This window comes from Schistocerca cancellata, chromosome 9 (assembly GCF_023864275.1).
Source record: "Schistocerca cancellata isolate TAMUIC-IGC-003103 chromosome 9, iqSchCanc2.1, whole genome shotgun sequence".
Taxonomy (NCBI): Eukaryota; Metazoa; Arthropoda; class Insecta; order Orthoptera; family Acrididae; genus Schistocerca; species Schistocerca cancellata.
Window position 1 is genome coordinate 23,052,818 of NC_064634.1, and position 20,295 is coordinate 23,073,112.

Genomic DNA, 20,295 nt, shown 5'->3' on the forward strand with positions numbered 1-20,295 from the left:
TACAAATAAAATTTATTTGTAACACATCTGAAGACAGCAGTAGCCGAAATTAGTAATAGTGAAATGAAAATATTTGTGTAATCAAGATGGACCTTTAGAAATAAAATTCGTCTGTTGCATGATATAAGAAACGTGAAAGTCATACTGGTTTTTGCTTTGTAAGTAACTTTTTGATTATCTTTATATACGATTTTCGGTACTTAATAACTCTGGATTGTATATTTTTCATCAGTAACATGTACGTGTTGTTCATTTTTTGTTTATTTGGTATAGTCCCTGGATAATGGATGAAAACCGAAACTGATCGGAATAAATGTGCAAAATTCAATACAGCAAAGTTATCATGCATCTTCTAAAACAAAACATTTGAGTTTTGAAAACAACACACACCATTTATCTAAATATTTCCGACATTCGCCATACAGCGAAACAGCCTTCTGCTAAAAATTGTCATCTTCTTTATCAAGTCCCTCCTCCCTAGACTTACCAGTGTTTTCCTCTTTTTTTGTATCAGTGACATGAAATTGCTCTCTAATTTGTTCTTAAGAAGAGACTACACATTATACAATATTATAGTCATCTCAGCAGTGGATGTTTGTTCACTCTCAAGTTGTTTTATCCCATTATAAAACACATACATTGATGAGTGTATGAGATATAAATAAACCTTACTCAGACTGTTTTCTGATAACACCTTTCGAAGTTTAGGATCATTGGATTTAACCAAAAAGTGAATTTTTAAAGCCTTGTACATTTCAGTTATTATGTCAAGTGCAGGGGACAGAGATAACCACCTGATTTTACTGTAACTAAGAAGCTGTTTGTAACTAATTTCTACACATTCACAATAATGCTTGAATTCCTCAGTTCTTCTGTATACAGGTATATAGAAAAGCAGTTGTGCAGCTTGAGAAATGTACAGTTTAAATCTACACAAAAACTATCCAACCAGTCCTGAATGGCACTGTTAAGGATGTGAGCTTTTCAAACCCTGCCCCTGCCCAACTAAATTTTCATTAATCATATATAATAATAGTTTGTTGAATACATTTTTACCTTTTAGTCGACTTATGCACCCAAAATTTGTGTTCGCATTATAAGCTCCAAATTTCTTTCCTGTTCCTTACCCTACTAAAGTATCTCAAACATATGTTAACATTGTAGACACCTGAAGATCAACCAGGAAATCACACACAACTGAATGTTACAGCGATATATATATTGTCTTTTGTAAGTTCATGGTATGCTTTTGAATGTGTTCTCTTGTGATCTTCCAATGTTATGCTGAGTAAACTTCGCCTGTATTAAAACTATTTTTTAACAATCTGTATGTGCCTTCGTTTTGCATTAGCACATCACCCACAAAATCCTGCACCGGTGACACGAGTAGGAGCACAAAAAATGACAAATTGGCTTGTAAATGCCAAATTTAATGAACGAGGAACAGCAAATATCACACCTGGCATCTTGCTGCGAGAATCTCAGCTTTGAGGAGTTACGACTTTATTTCCACGATATGACCAATAGTCCTATGTCCTCGGTCAGAACCCTTACAGAATTGGTTTTACGAGAGCACTCAGCATATCTCAACAACTCATTGTCAGACTTTTTGAACACGGATTCAGACCTAAGTGTGCTTCCGACAAATCATTTGCAGCTCAACAGTATGGTGGCTCCAATACATCTTACAGCATCAAACAATTCAGTTATCGAGGCATATGGCAGAAAGACCATGAAATTAGCCATCGGCTTCAATAAAACAATTCGAGTGAAATTGTTTGGTAGTCAGTGAACCCATTTTGTGGATGGCTCTTATTTTACACCATTTCAGATTGGTTGTGGACCTCAACAGTGGAACACTGCAAACAATTGTAGAGATGGCAACTGCAGAGATTTGAGTTATATTATGAATGAGTTTCCTGGCATTGCATCAGTGGCAGATGCAAAGAGCGGGGTTCAGCACAGCACATTGCCCTTCATCTGCACCTCGGCAGGTCCACTGGCGGCAGCCAAACCCTCGGAGCACACAACTGACAAGTTCACAGTGGCAAAGAACGACACAGACAAGCGAATTTAGAAAAGAGTGATGAGGCCATCTGACAGCCAGTGGGCTTCCCCTTTACATGCGGTACAAAAACACAATGGCACACAGCGATTACGTGGCGACTACTGTGCACTAAACTCCAGAACGATACACGACAGTCATCCGATACCACACATCGTGGATTTCAATGACATCGTGACAACAACTAAAGCTTTTAGCATCACTGACTGCACCCAGTCTTATTTGCAAATTCTTGTGGTACTGACTGACATTGAAAAGATGGCCATCACCACACCATTTGGATTATCTGAGTACCACCTCATACCATAGGGATTAAAGAACACTGCCCAAACTTGTTATCGCTTCATCCATCAAATGCTCAGACGCCTCTAATTCCAATTTTGTTTTGTGGATGACACTGTGGTTTTTTCAGAGTCCATTACTCAGTACGGGCCCACCTGTGCCAGGTTTCTCAGGATCTTTAGGAACGAGGAGTAGTAGACAACCAAGAGAAATGTGTATTTCGTAATAGCTGTGTCATGTTCGTAGGCATTGAAGTTTTGCCATCAGGCATCACACCGTTGTCAGAATGCATGATGGCTATTATAATATAATAAAAATGTTTAGGTATATGGAAATAATGAGATTAATTTTTCGGCACTCGGACAAGTACGATAAGCTGGTCTATGCCTGTAAATGGGTTCATAGTATTTCATATTAGTTCTGCATGGACGAAATAGTCTTTCTCTTGCTGTAGATTTATGCTTGCCAATTAATAATACTAAGTCCGATCGGCGTATCCGCCTACAAAATCTTGATGTAGTTCACGATACAGTAATTGGATCTTCGTGATAACTCTGAAGTACACAGGTGGGCTTCTACAATCCTTATATATTACAGTACTACTTGGAATAATAACTCAATTTTTCACTAACAAAATACGAATGAATTATTTTTTTCTACACACATAAAAAATACAGACTTTTCACTTATTCTCATAACCAAAATGGCTACCGCCGATTACTCTCTAAAATAATGTGTGTCTACCTTCATACATTAGCAGAGAGTGAGTCCTTCCTCTTACTGAGGAACAGGAAGAACGTGTTACGTTTTCTTAACATTTGAAAATCAAAATTACATGACGGTAGGCACAGGCTCTATGCTGGGCTACCACTTCACTTTTTCTCTTTGCTTTTAAAGAAAACGAAAACATAAAAGCAAGAAATACAAAAGGTACATCACACTATCCACAACGTATCTCTGTCTAAAACTTACTAACGTTTGTGAAGGTTTCTGGGGATACTAAACTATTCACCATTGGCACCTGCTCCATATTGCTGCATTGCTAGCGCCACTGGCTGCACCCCTAAAAGGAGTGGCCAATTCAAATCAAACCTGTCAGGCTGTAGGCAGCCCCGTGTTTCATTTTCATTACACTCAGTAACTTAATCCATGGCACACTACGGTTTTATCATTTATTGCAATAGGAACATACGCAAAATTGAGAATAATTACCCATAGAAGTGAGTTATGATTACTGATGTTACCCCTTCGTCTCATTAGTTCTGGTGTGTATGTTGTACACAGAGGCTCACATTAGTTGCTGAGACAGGTGAGGCGAGCTCACAGGAACCTCTGGGACACCAGCTGGCCGTAAGCCCTTTAGGCAGGGGAGAATGCTGGGCTTTCTTCCCATTCGCTGGCAGTAGAATCAGGCTCGGTCTTTGACCAGTTTAGTAGCTCTGTGGGCCTGGAACGCCACGAGTTCGTTTGCCGCCCTCTGATCTAAAGCGCTTACAATTATGAGACCCTAGGACAGATAACATCTCACTGTTGCGTAGGATGAGTAGAACTCCTCCTATGTGCTCTCTTTTTGGCATGCTGCCGTCCTACCAGTGACTCAATCAGAACGTTGCTTACAGAAGATTTAGAAACGAAGGCGGGACCGCTGTTTGTTGGTCGGCGTTCACAAACGTTGGGAACTTCAACTTGCTATTGAATATTCTAGAATGGGAGCAGAATGGTGTAACAAGATTTCCTACTTGTAGAATCAGAGACGCAGCCGCAGACTGGCTTAAAAGGCTGTTCTTGGTGGGCCTCCACCACGAAGGAGTAGAGACCACAAGTTTTCACAGATTCAGGTCGGGATCTTCTTACGAGTCAGATGTACATTCTGGCTAGAGGTTCCTTGTGACTCAGTAGTGACGCAGTAGTGCAGATGGGGAGCAGCATGCCAGAGTCCAACACCAGCTGCAATTTCGTCTCACCTCGGCCTACCCATTTTATGCGAGTGTCGCAGAGATGAGGGAGTGAGTAACTCTTCCAAGATGATAGGTGCATATTTTGCAGGATAAGTAATCAGCCACTTTCGAGGTGAACTCTTGGTCATGACTTTGCTGTTTCGGATCCTCATTCTATTTGTCTCCCTCACTAACCTACCGATACAATCATCACACTTAATTCATCATCACACTTAAATTTGCTTTGGACAGATCGTCACATTCATTACCAATTCAGTCATTATCTGTCCAGACCCACGCCACTCTTTTACTTCCTATGACCTGCTGTAGCTGTATTTCAGATTCTTGTATCTGCAATCATTTCCTCCAAGTAAAATTTTTGTCTAGTTGCTTGTTCTTGCATATTATTCATGATCTCTGATCAATAAATTTATAATGGTTCCTGTTCCTTGTCTCATTCCAGTTGCCAATAATTCCCATTACTACTCATTGAATTTGTTTTGTTTGTCAGGCACATAGTTATGTTTCATATATTAGGGCCATCCTTCCCTCTGTTTCCTTGTACACACAGCATTACCATACATATGGACCATAGTGGAGTGATTTGCATTTTGAGAGGGGATACTTGATGCATATCAGAGTCACATGTGTTAAATTATAACCAATTCCAGAGGCACCTTGCATATATAACAGCGACTTTTGCCTTCGGTCCTACTAGTAGGTACTTCGGTCCTACTAGTAGGTAATCTCCTGATCGAGTCACTCAGATAAATTATATGTACTTTGTGACAGCTGTTTTCAAAATGGTTGAAATGGCTCTAAGCACTATGGGACTTAACATCTGAGGTCATCAGTCCCCTAGAGGTAGAACTACTCAAACCTAACTAACCTAAGGACACCACACACATCCATACCTGAGGCAGGATTCGAACCTGCGACCGTACCAGCAGCGCGGTTCTGGACTGAAGCACCTAGAACCGCTCGCCCACAGCGGCCGGCACAGCTGTTTTAATTAAGGTAATGAATGTATAAAGAAATGGTGACTGTGGGCTTAATTTAAAATTCACATTAAGTCAGAACTTCATCATATTATTTTATAAAAGTGGGAAGTAATTAGGATTTAATTAGAGTGCACATTTTCCAATTTTGTGTGTTCCTTGCAGCTCTGAGGTCTCTTGTTCAAGTTGTTGTTATTTAGCATTGTTTTAATTGAAATTCCAGAGATTTTTTGTGTGTTTTGTGCATCTGTACATGGAAGTTGGCACCATTTATGCAGTTAAAATATCAATTTCTATGTGGTACACGATGGCAAGGCCACCAGTAAGATGACTAGAGTGCTGGAATTCAAGAGTCAATCTTCATCAGGAAAAATGACGATCACAGTTTTTAGGGACACGCAACATAGGCAACTGACGTACAGTGACATTCTTAAAAGAGAGAGAGAGAGAGAGAGAGAGAGAGAGAGAGAGAGAGAGAGAGAGAGAGAGAGAGAGAGAGATATGACGAACTAAACTGAAAAAACTATTGTGCAGGACTTTATTACTTACTCTTATAATTATGGCAAAAGTATTATTACACTTCAATTACGGCAGCTCTTTAGTAACACCAGGTGTATTAATCAACAAGATTACAATGACCAATCTTGTGCCCAAAATACAAATTCAGTTAAAACATAAATCCTTATTTCCTTATCGTGTGCCTTCTCTTGGTGCCTAATGATTGCATAAACTTGCAACTGTGCTGTACAATGATTTGTGATGAACTTCTAGTGGGAATATTGTAATTATGTGTTTTGCATAATCTATAAAACCTGTGTAATAATAATACTTTGAAAAGATTCCTCAAAATCAATTACCTACAATATTATATAAACTTAGCTGTTTATATGTGGCAGTAATGTAATATAAAAAGAAGGTGTGTAAAAATGAGTAAATATATTGAAAGCTAGCAAGAAGGGTTACGGTTGTATGCTCCTTCTTTGTGGAGATGGCCAGATATATAGCACAAATCCAGACTGTAAAAGGATGGAGCACAGAATTGGCCATTATATTTTCGAAGGAACCATTCCAACGTTCTCTAAGAGTCCTTTAGGGAACTGCATAAAACCTCAAACTTGGCCAGATAGGGATTTGGAGCTCAACTTCAGTGCCTCAAATACTGTAACGTGTCACTCAGTGCAAGAATGTGCAATTTTATTGACATCAAGGTGATTAGAGGTAGAAGCTCTACAAATATAAAACAAAATCAGAACATTCCTTTACTTTGTGCATGATGGAGGCAAATTATATACTTGGATAACATTCAGTGGCATCTTTTATTATAAAGGTAAAAGTAAATATTTTGTGTTAGCACAAAACATGCTTTCATGTTTGAGGATTTGTATGAAAGTAGAATTTTATCACTGGCACAAGGTGACTTCTAACCTTAGCATAAAATGCTCGGCTGCTGATACACATCATAAGTCCACCTGATGATTCGAGTATTTAATCACGCAGGAGGTATGCTTTACGGATGACTGATGTGAAATACTATATTGGCTGTGCTGAACTACATGCTTCCAGGAAACATGCACTACAAAGAGAGAGAGAGTCTCTTGTGAATATATGTCATTGCAAATAAGATACACACAAAACTGTCAAACAGCCTCCTCACCTTCCAGAAATGTGACAAAGTATCAAACATGTATATCACAAAATTAAATGTGGAGTAATGCTATTTAGTATGTTGTGGTTTTTATGTGCAATTGTATCTAACATACACGATCAAATTATTCAGTTCTAAAACACTCTAGTTATTAAGTGGCAGTGATGCAGCAAGTGAAACAAAGTAGGTAAGTAATGAATTTAAATCAAAATATCACAATTACTCAATGGAATGCTTGCATTTGTATATTCCAAAGTCTTCGAGAAGTTGTGTGTTTCTCAGATTGTACACATGACAGCAATTTCTTACAGAACAAGAGGATATAAACTACACTGTCACCACAGGAGATCTCTCACACAGTTAATAATCTATAACACATTTATTTCTTCTTTTTTTGCTTCAATGCAGACTGCTGTTCACCACCTTCTCCTTCTGGCCTCGGTTTCTGCCACGCAAGAGGTTTCCGCCGGTACATGGGCCAAGGAGGAATTGTAATAAGGGCTGCCAGTACGAACCCTGCACCTAGGATATACACAGTTTGTGAGAACTGCTGGATGATGTAGCCCCACACAAGACCTACAGCTCCAAAAAGTGTCACAATGATGCGGGACAGGCGCTCTGCTCTGCGCTGTCCATCATAATCCATATGCAGTGGAATTTGATCCAGAAGATACATTATTGTGCCCTGCAAAATTTGAACTCAAATCAATATATAGCATATTTAAGTCAGTTTCATTATACACAATAAAAGAAATTAATTTTCTTTCACATACCGAAATAGAAAGACCACTGCAACAGCTGGAAAAGATTTTATCAAACTGGAAGCAGAACATGTAATAAATGGTCACTTTACATACAGAATAACAATGCATCACAGTACTAAGAGAAATGTGACAAAAAATGCATATTGCGAAGTGCAAGTACCACAGCAATCTAAAACTATTGTTGGAAATTATAAAAGCAAATGTTACAATACCAGAGAAGGAAAGTTGCTACTCACCATATAGCAGAGATGCTGAGTCGCGATAGGCACAGTAAAAATATTCACACACTCGTAGCTTTTGGCCATTAAGCCTTTGTCAGCAGTAGACACAAATACACACACTCACGCAAACGCAACTTGCACACACATCTGCAGTCTCAGAGAGCTGAAACTACACTGCGAGCAACAGCACCAGTGCATCATGGGAGTGGCGACTGGATGGGGGTAGGAGGAGGCTGGGGTGGGGAGGAGGAGGGATAGTACGGTGGGAGTGGCGGACAAGGAAGTGTTGCAGTTTAGACGGAGGGCAGGAGAGAAGGTGCAGAGGGGGGAGTGGAAAGGAGAGGAATAAAAATCAAAAGAAATTAAAAGACTGGGTGTGGCAGTGAAATGACGGTTGTGTAGTGCTGCAATAGGAACAGGGAGGGGGCTGGATGGGTGAGGACAGTAACTAACGAAGGTTGAGGCTAGGAACACAGGATGTATTGCAGGGAAAGTTCCCACCTGCACAATTCAGAGAAGTTGTTGTTGGTGGGAAGTTTGTCGGTGGCCGTTCAGGCGGACAGACAACTTGTTGGTTGTCATGCCTACATAGAATGCAGCACAATGGTTCCAGCTTAGCTTGTAAATCACATGACTAGTTTCACAGGTAGCCCTGCCTTTGATGGGAAAGGTAATGTTAGTGACCAGACTGGAGTAGGTGATGGCAGGAGGATGTATGGGACTGGTCTTGCATTCAGGGGTTATTGAAGGTGAGGACATCTTATTCACATTCCTCCAGAACCTCAACAAATTCTCCCCCGTTTGAATCACCTGGTCCTACTCAACCCAACAAGCCACCTTCCTAGATGTTGACCTCCACCTCAGAGATGGCTACATCAGTACCTCTGTCCATATCAAACCTACTCACCACCAGCAATACCTCCACTTCGATAGCTGCCACCCATTCCATACCAAGAAGTCCCTTCCGTACAGCCTAGCTACCCGTGGTCATCCCATATGCAGTGACGAGCAGTCCTTCTCTATATATACCGAGGGTCTCACTGAAGCCTTCACTGACCAAAATTATCCTCCCATCCTTGTACAAAAACAAATCTCCCATATCTTATCTTTCCAGTCTCTCACCACCTAATTTCCAGTCTCTCACCACCTCTTAAGTCCCACAGTCCGGCCACAGAGGAGCATTCCCCGCGATAACTCAGTACCATCCGGTACTGGAGCAACTGAATTACATTCTCCATCAGGGTTTCGATTACCTCTCATCATGCCCTGAAATGAGAAATGTCCTACCCACTATCCTTTCCACTCCTCCTACCATGGTATTCTGCCGTCCACTGAACCTACACAATATACTCCTCCATCCTTACACAATCCCTGCTCCCAATCCCTTACCTCATGACTCATACCCCTGTTATAGACCTAGATGCAAGAACTGTCCCATACATCCTCCTACCATCACCTACTCCAGTCCGGTCACTAACATCACCTATCCCATCAAAGGCAGGGCTACCTGTGAAACCAGGTAAGCTGCAACCACTGTGCTGCATTCTATCTAGGCATGACAACCAACAAGTTGTCTGTCTGCATGAAGGGCCACCGACAAACTGTGGCCAAAAAACAAGTGGACCACCCCCTGTTGCTGAACACGCTGCCAAACATGATACCCCTCATCTCTATGACTGCTTTACAGCTTGTGCCACATGGATCCTTCCCACCAACACCAGCTTTACTGAATTGCGTCGGTGGGAACTTTCCCTGCAATACATCTTATGTTCCTGTAACTCTCCTAGCCTCAACCTTCTTTAGTTACTGTCCTCACCCATCCAGCCCCCTCCCTGTTCCCATTGCAGCACTACACAGGCGTCATTTCACCACCACACCCAGTCTTTTAATTTCTTTTGATTTTTATTTCTCTCCTTTCCGCTACTTACCCCCTCTGCACCTTCTCTCCTGCCCTCCGTCTAAACTGCAACACTTCACTGTCCGCAACTCCCACCATACTATCCTTCCTCCTCCCTGCCCCAGCCTTCTCCTACCCCCACCCAGTCGCCACTCCCATCATGCACTGCTGCTGCTCGCAGTATAGTTTCAGCTCTCCGAGACTGCAGACATCTGTGCAAGTTGAGTTTGCATGAGTGTGTGTGTGCGTGTTTGTATGTGTGTCTACTGCTGACAAAGGCTTAATGGCCAAAAGCTATGAGCATGTGAATCTTTTTACTGTGCCCATCACGACTCAGCATCTCCACTATATGGTGAGTAGCAACTTTCCTTCTCTGGTATTGTTACATTCCATCCTGGATCTTCCATAGCTTGATTAAAAGCAAATATTACATGCACTCCATTTATTTTTGTTTGTTGATGTTATGTTTAACAGAAAAAATACTGTGCATGCATGATTGATCACTTATGATTGTTAACAACAATAGCAATGACACAACAACACGTTTTCTCTTATTCAAAAATTAGGTAAATGATGGAAGGAGTAAAGTAACAACTCACTCTACAGTTGGGTTGGTTGGTTGGTTGGTTGACTGGGGGTTTAGGGATTAAACAGCAAAGTCATCAGTCCCTCGATCCAGGGGTACTATGTAGCTGGGGCATTGAGTTCACACACCTGACCTGCATTGTCAGTTGGAACTATGTAGCCTTGCATGTGTACGTGTATGTACATTTATACCATATTTGTGATGAAGAACTCGCCCAAAAGATAGAAACATTTTCAGCCTTGTTTATGTGCCTATCAATGATCCAGTCACAAACTGTATGTTGAGTTGCTAACTTTTACTCATTCCACTGATGACTTTCATACCATATCAAAATTAGGCCAGGGTTCTTATTTCAGCCACTGGAAACCAGAAGCTCTTCTTCTGTGACAAATGAACATTAATAGCTCTGAACTGGAAGGAATAGAAGACTTTTGACCAAATTTGCTTTGAATCAATTTGTAACCATTCACAACAATGTATCAATACTGTGCAGCACTACTGTAGTAGTCACACTGATGTGTGCTGGTTTACAGTTGAGGCCACTCCAAGCCAAGTGTTCTAATTTTGGAAAAAGTTCCTGCATGACAATCAGACTTTGATGAAATTTTGTGTTCCTGATTAACTCTGATAAAGCTTTTCTTTCGTAGCTTTCAATGGTGTACCCTGAGTTTCCAGTGACTCTTAAGACATAATTTATCTAGCAATATTTTCTTGAAAGAACCAAAACTAGGCTATCTTGTAAACTCTTTGTTCTGTCTTCAGTAGAATTAAAAAAAAAGAAAAAAAAAAAAACGATCAATTTTCATGTAGATAATTTGAAGGAAATTTGATTGCAAAGATAGGTGCTTGAAAAAAGGTGAAGTTTAGCTTATTACATCTCTGGAAATAGAAGGTGCAGTCAAATGGATCCCTTACAACTGCCACAAAGGGACTGTGGAATAGTTTCATTCAAAAACAATCACCACACGCATTATGACATTTATCCCACTGGGAGACAAGACAATCAATTCCCATTTTGTAGAACATGGTTGGCTGCTGACAAATCCAAAACCACACCTACTCTTGCACTTCCTCATCTGATTAAATCTGACATCCCCAAATACCTTTCACCAATGAACACCTATATATTTCCGTACGAGCTCTGATTTCCCTTATTTTATTGTGGTGATCGTTCCTCCCTATGTAGGTCGGTATCAACAAAATATTTTTGCATTTGGAGGAGAAAGTTGGTGATCGGAATTTCGTGAGAGATTCCGTTGCAACGAAGAATGCCTTTCTTTTAATGATGTCCAGCCCAAATCCTGTATCATTTCTGTGACACTCTCTCCCATATTTCATGATAATACAAAATGTGCTGTCTTTCTTTGCACTTTTCGATGCACTCTGTCAGTCCTATCTGGTAAGGATCCCACACCGCACAGCAGTATTCTAAAAGAGGATGGACACGCGTAGTGTAGGCAGTCTCCTTAGTATGTCTGTTACATTTTCTGAGTGTCCTGCCAATGAAATGCAGTCTTTGGTTAGCCTTCCCCACAACATTTTCTATGTGTTCCTTCCAATTTAAGTTGTCCATAGCTGTAATACTTAGATATTTAGTTTAATTCACAGCTTTTAGATTAGACTGATTTATCGTGTAACAGAAGTATAATGAGTTTCTTTTAGCACTCGTGTGGATGACCTCCCAATTTTTATTATTTAGGGTCAACTGCCACTTTTCACACCATTCAGATATCTTTCCTAAATCGTTTTGAAGTTTGTTTTGATCTTCTGATGTCTTTATTAGTTGATAAATGACAGCGTCATCTGCAAACAACCGAAGACGGCTGCTCAGATTGTCTACCAAATCGTTTATATAGATAAGGAACAGCAAAGGGCCTATAACACTACTTGGGGAATGCCAGAAATCACTTCTGTTTTACTCTATGACTTTCCATCAATTACTACGAACTGTGACATCTCCGACAGGAAATCACAAATCCAGTCACATAACTGAAACGATATACCATAAGCACGCAATTTCACTATGAGTCGCTTGTGTGCTACTGTGTGAAAAGTCTTCCGGAAATCCAGAAATACAGAATCGATCTGAAATCCCTTGTCAATAGCACTCAACACTTCGTGTGAATAAAGAGCTAGTTGTGTTTCACAGGAACAATGTTTTCTAAACCCATGCTGACTGTGTGTCAATAGGCTGTTTTCTTCAAGGTAATTCATAATGTCGAGCACAATATATGTTCCAAAATCCTGCTGCATACTGACGTTAACGATATGGGCCTGTAATTTAGTGGATTACGCCTACTACCTTTCTTGAATATTGGTGGGACCTGTGCAACTTTCCAGTCTTTGGCTATGGATTTTTCGTCAAGCGAATGGTTGTATGTGATTGCTAGGTATGCAGCTAATGCATCAGCATACTCCGAAAGGAACCTAATTGGTATACAGTCTGGACCAGAAGATTTGCTTTTATTAAGTGATTTAAGTTGCTTCACTACTCCGAGGATATTTACTTCGACATTACTCATGTTGGCAGCTGATCTTGATTCGATTTCTGGAATATTTACTTCATCATCTTTTGTGAAGGCATTTCGGAAGGCTGTGTTTAGTAACTCAGCTTTGGCACCACTGTCTTCGATAGTAACTCCATTGCTATCGTGCAGACAAGGCATTGATTGTTTCTTGCCATTAACATACTTCTCTTTGGATTTTCTGCCAGGTTTCAAGACAAAGTTACATTGCGGAAACTGTTATAAGCATCTCGCACTGAAGTCCGCACTAAATTTCGAGCTTCTGTAAAAGATCGCCAATCTTGGAGATTTTGTGTCTGTTTAAATTTGGCGTGTTCATTTCATTGTTTCTGCAACAGTGTTCTAACCTGTTCTGTGTACCAAAGAGGATCGGCTCCTTTGTTTGTTAATTTATTTGGTATAAGTCTCTCATTTGCTGCTGATACTATTTCTCTGAATTTAAGCTACATCTGGTCCACAATTATATTATTAATTTCGGATTAGTGGAGATTGTCTTTCAGGAAGGTGTCAAGTAAATTTTTATCTGCTTTTTTTGAATAGGTATATTTTTCGTTTATTTTTCGAGGATTTGGGGATTACAATATTCAATCTTGCTACGACAACCCTGTGTTCACTAATCCCAGAATAGGTTTTGATGCTCGTTATTAACTCAGGATCATTTGTTGCTAAGAGGTCAAGTGTGTTTTCACAACTGTTTACTATTCGTGTGGGCTCATGAACTAACTGCTTGAAATAATTTTCAGAGAATGTGTTTAGCACAATTTCGCATGATATTTTATGCGTACCTCTGAACTTAAACATGTATTTTCGCCAACATATCGGGGGTAAATTAAAGTCACCACCAACTAGTATTGTATGCATCGGGTATGTGTTTGAAATCAAACTCAAGTTTTCCTTGAACCTTTCAGCAACTGTATCATCTGAATTGGAAGGTTGGTAAATGGATCCAATTGTTATTTTATTCCAATTGCCAACAACGACCTCTGCCCATACTAACTCACAGGAAGTATCTACTTCAATTTTGCGACAAGTTAAACTACTTCTGACAGCAACAAACACGCTACCGCCAACCGTGTTTAGCCTATCCTTTCGGAACACCATTAGGTTCTTCGCAAAAATTTCGGCTGAGCTTATACCTGATTTGGCCAGCTTTCAGTGCCTGTAACGATTTTAGTATCAGTGCTTTCTATTAGCGATTGGAGCTCTGGTACTTTCTCAATGCAGCTACAACAATTTACAACTGTTATACCAATGGTTCCTGTATCTGCGTTCTTCCTGTGTTCACATTAGGCGCATTATGCCACCACCTACTGCCAGGTACTCAGCAACCTCAGTTATCATTAGACATCGCAAGAGAGCAGAATGGGGCGCTCCGTGGAACTCACGGATTTCGAATGTGGTCAGGCGACCAGGTGTCACTTTTGTCATACGTCTGTACACGAGATTTCCACACTCCTAAACATCCCTAGGTCCACTGTTTCCAATGTGATAGTGAAGTGGAAATGTGAAGAAACATGTGCGTCACAAAGCGTACAGCCCGACCTCTTCTGTTGATTGACAGAGACAGCTGACAGTTGAAGAGGGTCGTAATATGTAATAGGCAGACATCTATCCAGACCATCACACAGGAATTCCAAACTGCATCAGGATCCACTGCAAGTACTATGGCAGTTAGCCAGGAGGTGAGAAAACTTGTATTTCATGGTCAAGCGGCTGCTTGTAAGCCATCCATCATGCCAGTAAATGCCAAACAACGCCTGCTTACTGTAAGGACCATAACCATTGGATGATTGAACAGTGGATAAACGTTGCGTGGAGTGACGAATCACAGTACACAATGCGGCGATCCGATGGCAGGGTGTGGGTATGACGAATGCCCAGTGAACGGCATCTGCCAGCGTGTGTAGTGCCAACAGTAAAATTCGGAGGCGGTGGTGTTATGGTGTGGTCGTGTTTTTCATGGAGGGAGCTTGCACCCCTTGTTTTGTGTGGCACTATCAGAGCACAGGCCTACATTGATGTTTTAAGCACCTTCTTGCTTCCCACTGTTGAAGAGCAATTCAAGAATGATGATTGCATCTTTCAACACAATCGAGCACCTGTTCGTAATGCACGGCCTGTGGCAGAGTGGTTAAGCAACAATAACATCCCTGTAGATACCCCCTGACCTGGGGTTCTGGGTGACTCTTCCAAACTTTATCTCTTTTCCTAAACCTGATCAGTCCTTTTTCTTCAATGCTCTTTCTTCCCCTTCAACCTTCCTGCCATAAGGAAGAGCCGTTAACTCTGAAAGCTTGCATATGTAAAATCTATTCTGTGTGTTTTTGTGTGTGTTTTCTCCTGTCACCGCTTGGTGAGCAGATTTCGTATAAATCCAAGGACACTGAATTTAGATCTCTGAATAACATTTTAAAACATCTAAATAAGAGGTCTCATATAAGGAAGACTCATGTAAGCATGTTCAAATGATTGCTTTGGGTAGCTATATTATTTGCATTCAAGAAAGGTTGCTTAAAACTCTTCTACAAACTGCACAATGCCCATTAAAATAATTCTGATTCAGTATCATTTGTTCAGGTAACTTTTATTATGTACGTGTCCTACCAGGTTTATACTATAGGATTAACAAACACGTCCCTATGTGAATGACATTTATAATAGACTCTCTCGTGATAGTTTAAGTACGTCTTCATGAGTCTGCCCGTATTTCTGTGACACTACCCCATGGATTAAACAAACCTGTGACCATTCGTGCTGCCCTTCTCTATACATTCAATATCCCCCGTTAGCCCTATCTGGTAAGGGACCCACACACTTGAGCAACTTTCTCGAACCAGGTGCATGAGAGATTTGAAAGAAATTCTTTTGTAGGCTGATTGTGCTTCCCCAGTATTCTACCAATAAACAAAGGTCTACCACCTGCTATACCCACCTATGTGATCATTCCATTTTATATTCTGCAAAGTGTTACATGCAGGTATTTGTACAAGTTGGCCGATTCCAACAGTGACTCACTGATATTATAGTCATCGAATACTGCATTGTTTTTCATTCTGTGAAGCACACAGTTTAAATTTCTGAACATTTAGAGCAAGTTGCCAATCTCTGCACCATGTTGAAATATTATCAAGATCTTACCGAATATTTATGCAGTTTCTCTCAGATAGCACTTCATTATAAATAATTGCATCACCTGCAAAAAGCCCGATTTTACTATTTATACTGTCTGCAAGGTCATTAATATACAACATGAACAGCAAGTGTCCCAACACACTTCCCTGGGGCACACCCAAAGTTACTTTTACATCTGATGATGACTCTTCATCCAAGGTAACATGCTGTGTTCTCCCTCCAAAAATGTCCTCAATCCAACCACAAATTTCACCTGATACCCTGTATGATCATACTTTTGACAATCAGAGTAGATGCAGTACTGAGTCAAATGCTTTTTTGGAAATGAAGAAACACTGCATCTACCTGATTGCCTTGATCCAAAGGTTTCAGTATGTCATGAGAAAAGTGAGGGTCATGCTTCACATGATTGACATTTTCGAAATCCATACTAGTTGACACTGAGGAGGTAATTCTGTTCAAGATACCTCATTATGTTTGAGCTCAGAATACACTGTAAGATTCTACAACAAATCGATGTCAAGGATAACGGCTGTAGTTTTGCAGATCACTTCTCCTACCCTTATAGTAGACGGGTGTGACCTCTGCCTTTTTCCAAGAACTGGGCATGGTTTTTTAATTAAGGGATCTATGATAGATTGTAGTTAGAAGATGAGCTAACTCAGTCACCAATTATGTATAGAATGTCACAGGGATTCTATCGGGGCCTGGGGCTTTGTTCAGTTTTAATTATTTCAGCTGTTTCTCAACACCACTGACACTAATATCTATTTCATTCCTCTTTGCAGTGGTATGAGGATTACATAGGGGCAATTCTCCTGGGTTTTCCTTTGCAAAGGAACATTTGAAAATAGAGTTAAGCATTTCAGCTTTTGTTTTTCTACCCTCAATTTCAGTTCCTGTTTCATTCACTAGGAACTGAACACTAACTTTGGTGCCACTAACAGCCTTTACAAATGACCATAATATCTTTGGATTTTTTTGAAATATCATTTGACAATATTCTGCTACAGTAGTCACTGAAGGCATCATGTATTGCTATTTTAACAGGCAAATGCATTTCATTCAGCATCTCTCTATCTACAGGCCTATGCTTTGTTTTACACCTATTATACAGTAATCTCTGTTTCTTTACAGTGATTGTATACCACAGAGGTCCCCTATCATTATTAACTGTTCTACCGGGTACATATCTATCCAGTGCATGGTCAACTATTCTTTTAAACCGGAGCCAGAGTTCCTCCACCCGCTCCTGCCCTATGCTGAAAGTTTCAGGTTCCTCAATGAGATACGATACTACTGATTTTTCATCTAGCTTACTGAACACATATATCTTGCTGCTTGTTTTAAATGTCCTTTGTACTTTGATAATCATTGTTGCCATAACTGTGTCGTGATCACTGGTACAGTTTCAATGTGGATGCCCTCAAAGATGTCAGGTCTATTTGTTGCCATTAGATCCAATATACAGCCATTATGAGTGGGGTTCCTAACTATCTGTCCCAAGCAGTTTTCAGAGAAGGCGTTTAATAAAATTTCACACAATGTCTTAAAATCACGCCCACCACTAACAAAACTGTTGCTTTCCCAATTAATTGTTGGATGATTAAAGTCTCCACCAATGATTACAGCATTATTGGGGGACTTACATAGAAGTCAACTTCAGGTTTCCTCTGAAGTTTTCGGTGATATCAGGAGATGAGCCTGGTGGGCAAGAGAAGGATCCAGTAATACACCACCTCCACTTCCCATTTGCCTATTGCCCTGGTTCTCAGTCAACCCCACCACGACTGATCCTATGGATTTCCATCTACTATGCTTTTAATTGCTACTACATCATAAGGCCTGACCATCTCAACCTGACAAATTTCACTTTCTTCTATTAGGTGGCACCACTTCAAATTTCAGTAAACCTAATAACTCAGTTTGATTTTTGAAGGAAAGTATTGATTTTTATGGCCTGTTACTAAAATCTATTAGCTCTTTTAAATAAGATAAATTTTCTTAATTTTATATCTTAAGAACCCATCCTTTATCCAACTTGAAATTCAAACCACAGAAACATAAAGTGAAAATTGTACTTTTTGTTCACTGTGTTGGTACATACAATAAACAAATATAATAAATATTTACACTCTACCACACACTTCACAGTGGTTCTTAGAGTATGGATATACAGACACCATGGGGTCCAAACCTTTCACTGATTTCATAAGGATTGACTCAGTTACATAATCGCAGTGTCTCACACTGTTTTGTTATTTCACATTCATTGTTTTTTGCAATTATTGGAATGCTGCAGCATATAATAAATACATAGATGTGGTCGGTAAAGAAGGATTAAACACGAAATATTCCTACAAATAAGTATCATTTTGCCACAAGGAAGATTACTCACAAATAAGGAACAGGAATAATGAAACTGTCGTTTATCTGATAATAAATACGCAAACAATCACTTTTTTGCGATTTATTCAACCAGGAACATGTTTTTGAGCCACTGCAGGCTCATCTTCAGATGGAGATGTTACAAGAACGTTACGTTGTGGACCAAGTGTAGTTAGATGCAGTGCTGGCGAGTGCACTGCCTTGTGGTATTCACATCAGATTGCTTCTTATAAAGTGCTATATGTACACAAATAAACAGAGTAAGAGGCTACCAGCACAATTGTTTTTACACTAAAAAAACAAGTGCAGCTGCATACTGTGTTTATTTGTGTACATAGCTTAATAATGCACATTGTAATAAGTAAACTGATGTGAATACCACAAGGCAGTGAACTCACCAGCACTGCATTGAGTGAAACAGCAAGAAATTATTAAATCATAGTAGGGGGGATTTTACAATATGATTAACAAATAATTATCAAGTAAGAAACTACCTGTAGGAGCACATGACAAACTGAGATGTTTAAAAAATGAGTTTCCTGTGATACCACAGAAAATCTCCACGTTTGTTGAGGCCATACGGCATCGCCGATCTGTTCGTGGGTATCATTTGATATTATTTTGCCACTCATGATTATGCTTTTATGGTAAAACTAATTTTACACCAAATTTATAACGTTCAGTATCATACTTCTACCATTTTTATTCACCTTCACAACTTACCGTCTAACTAACACGTCTTCACTGTTTACAAAACGGGTATACGTCATAGTCCTTTGCATTCCGCAAAGAAATCAGAAATCGACGCGGAGTGGTGGTATCTCTGCAACGTCTATGCTCCGTCTACCAAAAGTAATGGGAGAGACGTTGACGATTATTTACTGATAAATGCACTTTATCGCTACAACTTACTGAACAATCCATTAACTGTAGCTTACAGCAAAGTGACATTATTAAATAATTCCTCTTCATAATTTTCCCCTTGTATTGATTCCATATCCATACTATATAAGTCAACAGTAAACACTAAACAGAGAAGCGTCTGCTGCACGGCTTGAATTCAATTGATTCACGTGATAAAAAATTATGTCGACGTAACATTCCGAAACGGTAGAACCCTAGTATTGTGGATTCACAGAGACTCGTTTACCCGTTTTCCTGTTTCGCATAAGGAATTAAGCTAACAAACAGTGCAATCATGGGAAAATCACCAAGGGTTCTTTCCATACAAAGTCATGTCGTATCGGGATACGTAGGAAACAAGAGTGCTACATTTCCTTTGCAGGTAAATGAGGAGCTACAAATTTCACAATGACGATTGACTGTTCCAAAATCTGGAAAAAACTATACATGTCTTTACCGCTGAATATGTGGATAAACAGTGTTAACAGATTTTGCTATCGTCATTGAGAAATGAATACATATTAACTCTTTTCGCCAGGTTCTTGGATTCGAAGTCGATGCCATTAATTCTGTACAGTTATCAAACCATACTGGTTATGGATCGTGTGCGGGACAAGTACTACATGCTGACGAACTGGGTGAGTGTTACCTCAGAGAAAATTGAGAAAAACAATATTTATAACCATTTTTTCTAGAGTTTAATCACTGCGTTTGTCTATAGCACAGTTGATGAAGGGTTTGGCGAGCAATGGGCTTGATCATTACTCTCACTTATTGACTGGATACTCAGGCTCACCAACATTCCTTAAAGGCATAGCTGATGCTGTCAAACAGCTACGTGCTAAAAATCCAAATCTGATGTATGGTATGTTATTTTAGAACTACTATATGCTTGAATGACACACATGTAGCTCTGTACTAATACTATTTTTTATTTTTATTCATCCAAGAA

The 20,295-nt window shown here is 39.9% G+C and overlaps 1 protein-coding gene and 1 long non-coding RNA gene across 3 annotated transcripts in view; one reads left to right on the top strand and one right to left on the bottom strand.

The window, feature by feature from the left end:
- Nucleotides 1-7,699: 7,699 nt before the first annotated feature.
- On the bottom strand, nt 7,700-19,505 carry LOC126100335 (uncharacterized). Its single transcript, XR_007522151.1, has 3 exons — nt 19,379-19,505; nt 19,164-19,283; nt 7,700-7,745 (listed from the first exon to the last, which is right to left on the bottom strand). It is a non-coding gene; the product is annotated as an uncharacterized LOC126100335 (long non-coding RNA).
- The window catches only part of LOC126100334 (pyridoxal kinase), a 118,660-nt gene continuing 117,753 nt past the window's right edge, over nt 19,389-20,295 (top strand). For both annotated transcript variants that reach the window (XR_007522150.1, XM_049910946.1), the window contains exons 1-3: nt 19,389-19,725; nt 19,882-19,981; nt 20,065-20,208. Coding sequence is in view for 1 of the 2 variants with exons in the window: in XM_049910946.1 (XP_049766903.1) it covers nt 19,639-19,725; nt 19,882-19,981; nt 20,065-20,208 (331 nt within the window). In the remaining variant the exon portion in view is untranslated. The remainder of the gene's footprint in view (nt 19,726-19,881; nt 19,982-20,064; nt 20,209-20,295) is intronic.